This window comes from Nicotiana attenuata, chromosome 7, assembly GCF_001879085.1.
Source record: "Nicotiana attenuata strain UT chromosome 7, NIATTr2, whole genome shotgun sequence".
NCBI lineage: Eukaryota > Viridiplantae > Streptophyta > Magnoliopsida > Solanales > Solanaceae > Nicotiana > Nicotiana attenuata.
Genome location: NC_031995.1, coordinates 88,254,166 through 88,264,765, shown reverse-complemented (window position 1 = coordinate 88,264,765; position 10,600 = coordinate 88,254,166). Strand labels below are relative to the sequence as shown.

General features: G+C 33.2%; 1 protein-coding gene and 1 long non-coding RNA gene across 2 annotated transcripts; both read left to right on the top strand.

Moving 5' to 3' along the window:
• LOC109230575 lies at positions 3,067-3,923 on the top strand. The gene is made up of 2 exons (XR_002068678.1): positions 3,067-3,460; positions 3,704-3,923. It is a non-coding gene; the product is annotated as an uncharacterized LOC109230575 (long non-coding RNA).
• LOC109230574 lies at positions 5,419-8,115 on the top strand. The gene is made up of 5 exons (XM_019396048.1): positions 5,419-5,490; positions 5,577-5,796; positions 6,422-6,735; positions 6,845-6,911; positions 7,817-8,115. Exons 1-5 carry the CDS (start codon positions 5,423-5,425, stop codon positions 7,823-7,825), a joined length of 678 nt encoding a protein of 225 aa, XP_019251593.1. The 5' UTR covers positions 5,419-5,422; the 3' UTR covers positions 7,826-8,115.

Sequence of the window (10,600 nt, the reverse complement as noted above, 5' to 3'; positions counted from 1 at the left end):
ACCTTCAAATTTCTATCTTTAGCCAAATGACTCCAAAACGACCTGCAGACCTCGGAATTCACTTCCGATCGCGCTCCCAATACCAGAATCACTATGCGGAGCTATTCCCAGACTTGGAATCCCAAACGGACATCGATAACACTGAAATGCACTACAACCCAACTTATGAAATTCTTCAAAAAATGCTAACTTCCACAATAGGTGCCGAAACATTCCCGGGTCTTCCAAAATATTATCCGGACATACGCAGTCCGAAATAATCATACGAACCTGCTGGAACCTTTGAATCCCGATTCCGACGTAGTTTACTCAAAAATCCAATCTTAGTCAATTCTTCCAACTTAAGGCTTTCGAAATGAGAATTCTCTTTCCAAATCAACTCCGAACTTCCCGAAATTCAATTCCGACCATGCGCACAAGTCATAATACATGATGTGAAGCTGCTCACGGCCTCAAACTACCGACCGACGTGCTAGAGCCCAAAACGACCGGTCGGGTTGTTACAATTTAATTCCATGTCGGCAGACAACCCATTTATGGTCTGTTTGGAAAGCCACCATGTAATTGGAATTGGTGTCCGTACCGACGCCTCACTACTACTTTCATTTTTCTTTTATTTTTAAATTAATTAACGGCTAAGCGATTTCATAACCTGAGCTTTCCTTAACCAGCTGACCTTACTTCGTAACCTTAGCCTCTAATTACTTGGGTAGTAATTACACATTCTAATAATTATACAATTGTATAATTACGATGACTTGTTTGTTTATCACAGTGTAATTACAAGTTTACAGTTTGGTTGCACAACAAAATTTTGAATGTTTTCAAATAATTTGGCCATAATTTCGCTATATTTGGTAAGAATTAATGTGAAACAATTTATCTCAATCTAATCTATTTAAAGATTTTTCATGATTAATGCACGCTCCAAATTTGAGGTGGGCGTAACCGGTACCCAATGCATTAAACTACCCTTATTCTTGGTATTCTCTTCTATGAGATTACTTTAGTTACGTTATTAAATCTATAATTAAGCTATTTAAATATATAAAAAAATTGGGACGTTACAATTAATATCTACAATTATCTGCATATTTAAGCTTGATTAAGTGCATACATAGTATCAACCATATACATAATTGTTTTCAACGTGCTCACAATTTGTCCAAATAAAATAATTAAAAAAATGTTAAAATAATTCATATACAATATGCGAAGTTAGACATATAATTTCAATATTTACGGAAGTCATAAGTACGAGAATTCTATAAAAAATATTGGAGGGAAGATAAAATAACAAAAATTAACTTTCAATTATTTTACCTTCCCTCCAATATTTTCGTGTAAAATTTCATCTCTCATCCACATCCAACCATCATCTTGGCCGGCCCCTATAACCAGGTAAACCCAACTCCTCTCTCTTGTCTAGTTTTAAACTCCTTAATATATCTCTACCTAATGAAAGTTCTTAACAGTATTTACTAAGGCTCTATTAGTTTTTATGCAGGAGTTGAATAGCACAAGGAGCAACTCCACAAGTTATTTTGCTGTGAAAATCATCTTTTGCTATAATTGAGGCCCTTGATTCATGGCTTAAGGAAGGAAATTCATGATACTATTTTGATGAGGTGGTAAATTTCTATTGATGTAGGTTCTTTTTATTTATTTTTTAATCTTTCTTTTTTATTCTTCAATTGTTTTTGATGTAGGGTATATCATATAGTTAATAATTTTGTATAGAAGTTACTATCTATTTCTCATTTTATTATTATTGCTTTACTAATCAAAGTTAGTTTATGATTTCCGTTTGAAGTTATAATGTGTTTAAATCATAAATTAAAAGTGTTTATATTTTTTCTGTACACACAGGTATATGAAGTTGTAAAAGGTGTCTGGGAAGTTTGTNCGGACATCGATAATACTGAAATGCACTACAACCCAACTTATGAAATTCTTCCAAAAATGCTAACTTCCACAATAGGTGCCGAAACATTCCCGGGTCTTCCAAAATATTATCCGGACATACGTAGTCCGAAATAATCATACGAACCTGCTGGAACCTTTGAATCCCGATTCCGAGGTAGTTTACTCAAAAATCCAATCTTAGTCAATTCTTCCAACTTAAGGCTTTCGAAATGAGAATTCTCTTTCCAAATCAACTCCGAACTTCCCGAAATTCAATTCCGACCATGCGCACAAGTCATAATACATGATGTGAAGCTGCTCATGGCCTCAAACTACCGACCGACGTGCTAGAGCCAAAAACGACCGGTCGGGTTGTTACAATTTAATTCCATGTCGGCAGACAACCCATTTATGGTCTGTTTGGAAAGCCACCATGTAATTGGAATTGGTGTCCGTACCGACGCCTCACTACTACTTTCATTACACATTCTAATAATTATACAATTGTGTAATTATGATGACTTGTTTGTTTATCACAGTGTAATTACAAGTTTACAGTTTGGTTGCACAACAAAATTTTGAATGTTTTCAAATAATTTGGCCATAATTTCGCTATATTTGGTAAGAATTAATGTGAAACAATTTATCTCAATCTAATCTATTTAAAGATTTTTCATGATTAATGCACGCTCCAAATTTGAGGTGGGCGTAACCGGTACCCAATGCATTAAACTACCCTTATTCTTGGTATTCTCTTCTATGAGATTACTTTAGTTACGTTATTAAATCTATAATTAAGCTATTTAAATATATAAAAAAAATTGGGACGTTACAATTAATATCTACAATTATCTGCATATTTAAGCTTGATTAAGTGCATACATAGTATCAACCATATACATAATTGTTTTCAACGTGCTCACAATTTGTCCAAATAAAATAATTAAAAAAATGTTAAAATAATTCATATACAATATGCGAAGTTAGACATATAATTTCAATATTTACGGAAGTCATAAGAATGAGAATTCTATAAAAAATATTGGAGGGAAGATAAAATAACAAAAATTAACTTTCAATTATTTTACCTTCCCTCCAATATTTTCGTGTAAAATTTCATCTGTTATCCATTTCCTCCATATAAACCACGAACAACCTTCCACTAGATAAACTTGAGATATACAAGTCTAATACAACTGTATAGAGTACTCCAATAGATAAGAGAAATCTGTGCATATATTTTCTGCTTTTTCCAGTTGCTTTCTATTATCCCAAATGATGGTCATCCACATCCAACCATCATCTTGGCCGGCCCCTATAACCAGATAAACCCAACTCCTCTCTCTTGTCTAATTTTAAACTCCTTAATATATCTCTACCTAATAAAAGTTCTTAACAGTATTTACTAAGGCTCTATTAGTTTTTATGCAGGAGTTGAATAGCACAAGGAGCAACTCCACAAGTTATTTTGCTGTGAAAATCATCTTTTGCTATAATTGAGGCCCTTGATTCATGGCTTAAGGAAGGAAATTCATGATACTATTTTGATGAGGAGGTAAATTTCTATTGATGTATGTTCTTTTTATTTATTTTTTAATCTTTCTTTTTTATTCTTCAATTGTTTTTGATGTAGGGTATATCATATAGTTAATAATTTTGTATAGAAGTTACTATCTATTTCTCATTTTATTATTATTGCTTTACTAATCAAAGTTAGTTTATGATTTCCGTTTGAAGTTATAATTTGTTTAAATCATAAAATTAAAAAGTGTTTATTATTTTTTTCTTGTACACACAGGTATATGAAGTTGTAAAAGGTGTCTGGGAAGTTTGTAGATAAGGGACGCCTCATTAGCACATGATGAAGCAACATGCTGGTCTTTTTTAATTTACCATGTTCACACATTTCAATTAGACTTTTTATGTTTTAGGTATTTCACTTTATTTACTCTATAAGTTTGTACTTACATGTTTTCTTAGGATAATTACAGTTGTATCAGTATATGATTTTGTATGAATTTTTGTATTACGTTTCTTTTTTATTTTTGTGATTTTTTAAATTTACGACATGTAATTACAAACAAACTATTTAATTAGGGACTTGAATATTGCGATTACAAAGCATTAAATATATATACAATTTGTCATAAAAAAATTTATATTTAAATATTTATACATTTTATGACAATCACATCTTCGTCTCAAAATATCTTTTTTAATCTACAGAATCTGAATCGTATTGCTATATTTTCAATCGTCAAAAATTGATAACATTTAGTGACAAAAATAATTTGTCCAGAAATGGCCTTCACATTAACTACTAATTAACTTAATATTTGATGACAATTAAAATTGTCACTAATTAAGATAACGCATAGTGACAAATTAGTCTTATCAGTAATAATATCATTTGTCGAGACACAAAAAGAGTTTCAACTACGAAATTTCTACCTTCTCGGACAAAAAAATTTGTCGCTAGTTTATCTATTTAGAAACGAAAATTTCTTTTTTACATAAAGAAATACCATTTAGTGACAAAATCACATTCCTTTAACTACGAATTATGCATAGCTTTAACGACAATCAACATCATCACTAATTAAAATTAATTGGTGACAAATTAGATTCGTCAGTATTAAAGACCTTTTTAGCGACGATACAATACTTTTAACTACAAATTTTGTACACTTTTTATGACAAACAAGTTCGTCATAAATATTACTTATTTGGAGACAAAAAACAATTTTGTAGTTAATATATCTTTATTTAGCGACGAAATACAAAGTTGTCTTTGTATACTATTAGTGACGGTGTTTTAGGGACAAACCTTTGACAAAAAATATTTTATCACAAAAAACCTTTTGAAACAAAAAGTGAATTTTAGGTGACAAAATAATTTATCACTGATAATCAAATTTGTTGTAGTGTTTCCGTGTGTTGGAGTTCCAACATAATATGCTGGAAGTTCATACACAGGTGCACTGAACTCCAGTATATTATGCTGGACCGGTCTCTGTTGCAGTAGAATAATGGCTATTTTCATTGACTTGGTAAACTCTGGCTATTTTTGAATGACCAGTCCGAAAACTGGCTAGACCGTGTTATTTTAACAAATTTTGACTTGGTCTTAAGAATACAATCTGGGCCGGCCCAACCCGAAGAAGCAACTGGATCTGGTATAGCCCATTTCGTACTCCGTATTCAGCAAGTAACCCGAAGTGTAATATGATTCAAATATTCCCAAAAAATTAATTAACGCGCCATATTTCAAATCTCAAAGAAACAAAAACAACGTTGAAGAAGCAGTAACAAATGGAAGAAGAAAAAGAAGAAGAAGCATTTCCTAATGAAGATGAACTCGAAGTTTCTTCTGCTCTTCTCCTTCTCTCTACTACAAAGTATTCTAGTAGTACAAAATTCTCAAATTTCTCTATTATTGTCAGTTACTCAAATTGTATTGCTAATACTATATTTTGTTGTTGTTGCTGTGTTTTTTGTTTGTTTTATGTTTTGTAGTATGAAGAGCATATCGAAGATATCAGAGGCAGCTGCATTGAGTTATAGGACGTCGGCTTTGGATTCGAAGTAATACTACAAATTTCTGATTTTTTTCTCAAATTTGAGATACTTAATTTGTTGCTCATTTGTGTGTGTGTGTGTGTACTGTGTAGAATGAAGAGTATACCTGAGATTTCACAGGCAGCTGCATTGAGTTATACGGCGTCGATTTCAGATTCGAAGTCGAAATCGAGTGCTTCTAATTCAACTGTTACTGCTAATGATGATGTTGATGAATATGATGATGATGATGATGTGTCGTCGGCTGAGGCTAAAGCACATGCTCGTCGCGTGAAGATGATTCGTATGTTTCGTATCATCAATAAGCTTAAGGTAAAAAATTTGAAATATTGAGTTAAGATGAACGTGATCTACAGTTTTTGATTTGTTATTTTTGTTTATTTTATTTGAATTATTAGTTTCTTATAGTCCACGATCTGTTATATATCTGCTTAATTCAGTGCTTCGTGTTATAGCTCACTGCTTTGTTCCTATGAATTTTTCATAGTTTAATTGCTCTGTTTTTTGTCAGTGTTAGGAATTGTAGAATCGATTGAGTTTTCTCTACTTTTGATTTATTTTCTGAATATTCACTTAGCTCAAGATGATTAATGTTACTGCTACAGTTGAATTACTAGAATTTCCTACTCCGCTTCGACCACTTTTATTTTTTTTTTTTATTTTTTTTTTGAATTTTTCGTTCCTCTGAATCTTCATAGTTCAACTTACTCTGTTTTTCTCGGTGTTATGAATTGTAGATTGATGCTTTAGAATCGGTTGAGTTTTCTCATTTTTATTTTTTGTAATTCGATGAGTTTTATTTCAATTTTCAGCAAAATGATCAGCCTATTCTGTTTTTTTCTCAGTGATTCGATTTGAAAATTGACGCTTTGATATATCAGAGTATTCAATATTCTCCGTTTTCGATTAATTTTCTGACATATTTAAAAATTCATAGGCGGTGCGAAGGAGACGATCTAAGAGCTCATGCATCTCCGATTGCCTGAAATTCAGCTCCGACAAGCTGGAAACTGCCACGTCAGCATCAGAGTTGTCGTGTGTGTCAATTGTTGACTCTGCTACCTCCGGCGACATCTCAAGCCGTGAGACAGAGAGTGTTTGGAGGAAGATGAAGGCGATTGGCTCGGCGGCTCACATGCGGCGGAGAGCTGAAGCGATATTGAAGGTGCTGACGTGTCATGGTTGTGCTTCTGAAGTTAGGATTCGTCAGTTGCTTGGTGATAGCCCTGATACCAGCAAAGCCTTAAGAATGTCTCTCTCTCTCTCCCTCTCTCTCTCTCACACACACACAGTGCACACAAAACAATTGCATTGATAGTCTAATTTTGTGAATTTTTTGTATCTTTGGTTTATGTTTCAGATTGTTGAGACTAGATGAAGTGAAGAGGACAGGGGCAGGAGGTCGCACAGATCCTTATGTTTATGTGGTAAATTAATTAATTATGCATTAGTTTATGAGTCTAATTACTTTATTTGAGATATGGAACAATTAATTTGACTGTTATTAAGTTTTTTCCTTTTAAATACTCATCCATTTATAAGTTTGACTGAGCACGACGTTTAAGAAAGAAAAAAAATGTGAAACATGCTATGGTATTTGTGTATTATTAGATATTTGTAACGTTAAATATGTCATAATATTTGTGTAACTATAAAAACTTGCTATTGACGATAAAATAAAAACTTTAAGTACTTAAATTATTTTAAAAAAGAGTGATTCTTTTTGGAACATAAAAAGAAGGAAATAGAGTCACATAAAAGTTAAATGGATGGAGTATTTTTGCAACTAGTTTCAATTCTTTGTTGATAGTTGGAAAAAATTTCTTTTTTGATATATACATATCCGTCCACAGTCAATTAAGGCACTTAAAATAGAACGAATTGTAATAAATCAACAAGGATTGTGTTGGAGCGATAAATATTTTTTTATCCTTAACTAGAGGTTTCGAGTTTCAGAGCTAGAGACAAAGTCGCATTTGTTATGGAGTATTTTACCCCCAAATATAGGAATTTTCGGTACGAACCCGAATTTAATCGGGTCCTGTCCTAATGCGGCCACCGAACACCGGACACTGGATGGGAACAAAAAAATTGTTCTAGAGTTTGAGAAAGCATCTTGGCTAGAGTGTCCAGCTGATTTACTAGTTTACTCCTTTAGTAAATCATTAATATATTAGACATAAAGAGTAAAGATATATGCATATGATGTATGCATTACTCTCTATTATCTCTTCATAATTGAAAGTTTAGTGCTTATATTTGTAACTTCAGAACAGATTTTTCTCCATTCTTTCCCCTAATGTTTTTCAACCTTTTTAACTTTTTTCTGCAGATAAATTGAAGGTAGACAGCTAAAAAATAGAGGTGAATCAAGTTGCTAATTGCACAAGTAAGATAAAATTTGGCCCAAGAGAGGCTGCATATATGCATAGGAAAAACACATATAATAAAAATAAATATTACTCCAGTGGTATATAAATGAGGCCAAAGTATAGTAGCCAAAGTATAGTTCCAAAGATGATTGTACTAGAGAATGCATGCCAACCAAAATGGTGATTTACTTTGTATTGCATCTCAGTACCATACCAGTATATATTCTGACAATACTATGAGAACTTTCGATACAAATTACTATGCTTCTTGAGTATTATGTGGTAAATTAATTTGCATTATCTTTTGGAAAAATAAGATTTAGAACTTTTTGCCACCCACAAATCTTATGTATAAGTGAATCCGTTGTTATCTACGCCAAAGACAAATTTTGGATTTGAACTTTATGTGTTCGAATTCAATCACAAACTGCTTGATTTACTTAGTTCGAAATCTATTATTTTATACTTATTTGATGAATCTTTTAACACATATAGAAGCTAATAATATAGTGTTCTATGTTGAGTAAATTGCATTGCCTTTATGACTAGCAAATATATAGGACTAATTCCGTCCAATATGTACGGCTGCAGCTTACAATTTTTGTCCAGATTATTACTATATTATTGACCAAAATCTACGTCGGCTTATATGACATCTCAATTTGACAAAATCTTTGATACTGTGACCCGCCACATATGGAGAAGTCATAATTAACAAAGTCAAAAAGACTCCAAACCATGGGGAAAGGGCAACAAAAAACTCTAATGTCAAAGCCATTTTGAAGAAACAAAAATTTCAAACTCCCCTATAAATTTTTTATATACTCAGCAAATTCCTCTCGTCCTTTTGTCAACTATCTTTAAGAGCTCTTGCACTTATACTTTTCTCTCCAAACTATCCAAAAATCCATGGGGAAATGCATGGAAATGGTGGATGTAGGTGTAAGAATAGTAGCTAGGTTTCATTCTCATTGCCCTCAGACTGGTCGGATGTATTATCACCCACCTTCCAACATCAACAACAACATACCCAGTGGAATTCCAACCTCCAACATTCATGACAATAATGCTTGCGATTTTCGTCGTCGTAGCCAAAATGAGAAGCTTGGGTTGATTGATCATCACCATGATCAAGAAAGTTCAAACTCTATAGGAAGTTATGGTGTCAAGACTACTAACATGCATGTTGATACTGCTGATTTCATCGTTCACACTTTGGACTAAGCCTATGTATGTAAGAATTGTTTATTGATGGTAAACGATTGAAAGAGAAAATACAATGGGTTGGGATCTTCTATGTCAGTCTATATAAGTTAAAATCCTTGTTTTATTGTGTGATAATTATTGTGTAGAGTGCTTATGACTTGCAGGTTTGATTTCATGTTTGAAGGAATATGAAAGAAAGAAATAGAAATTAAGAGAAGATTGTATGACTTGATCAACGTTAACTCTATGTACATACAAATTGTATGAATTGAAATATTTTGTGCTTTATATGACGATATGCTTCTTGCTCCAATAATTGCTGCTCTTTTTTTTCCTTTTCTTGCTCCATTGCATGCATACAGTAAGAAATCAACTATTTGGAATTTGGAATTTTCTTTTTTCAGATCACAACTAAGTTGCAGCTGATTAGAAGCCATAAAAAAAAAGAAAAGTAGGAACAACAAGCACAACCATCATTCATCAAGTATCAAGCATAAAATGAAAAAACACAATAAAGTGCAAGCTAAATACGGACTCCGATTAGCCTGAAATTTCGTAGGTCCGTAGTAAACGGTCTAGTAACCAATACTCATTGCTTCACTATGACTTCGAGTTTATTTTTTGATGTTTTGGGGCCATGCAACCTGAATTTGTGATTATATCCACTTTTTTCATGTGTATGTACATGCTAATTTTGTAATTTTTTTGACATACACCAATTGGCCTGAAATTTCATAGGTCCATAGGAAATGGCCTAGTGACCAATACTCATTGTTTCACCATGACTTTTGGGTTCATTTTATGGCGTTTTGTGATTATACAATACAAATTTATGATGATATTCATTTCGTGTGCATTAGTACATGCCTTTCTTGAGCTTTCCTTAGATTACTACAACGTCCCAATACTTCTAGCAAATTCAATCTATAGGAAGATAGGGAAAAATCGAATATTAATTGGATGGATTCTCATGATATAACTCTCTTGGGATTTCGACAAACACCTATTATGCAAAAATCGAATGCAAGGCTCTACAATGGTAATCCCTCCCTCCCTCAACCAATTTCAACAAGAAACTACCCGAAATAGTTCAACAACTCCACATACTACCTCCTATTGGCACATGCATGGACTATCTCCAACCCCACAACATACTTAGACACATAACATCTTGCATGAAAGCTTACGAGAAGGACTTACCCGGATAGATAATGGTTTAGTGAGTGGCTTCCTGATTCTTGAAGATTGGGGCAAGATTGGATGATTACAATTGCTAGCTCTTCTCTCTCTCTCTCTCTCTCTCTCTCTCTCTCTCTCTCTAAGATACTCTCTTCTCTATAAAACATATAATTTTTTCCTTCAAAACGAGCCCCAAAGACTTTTAATCAAAATGGGGTCGCGTTATAAAAATAGAAAGTAGACCCTCCGCACTCAACTTTGCGGTCACAGAGTGGACGGCAGAATAGATATGCGGCCTGCAAAATGGACCGCAAAATGATCCCAAAAACTGGACAAATCTGCGGCAAGTCTGCGGTCCG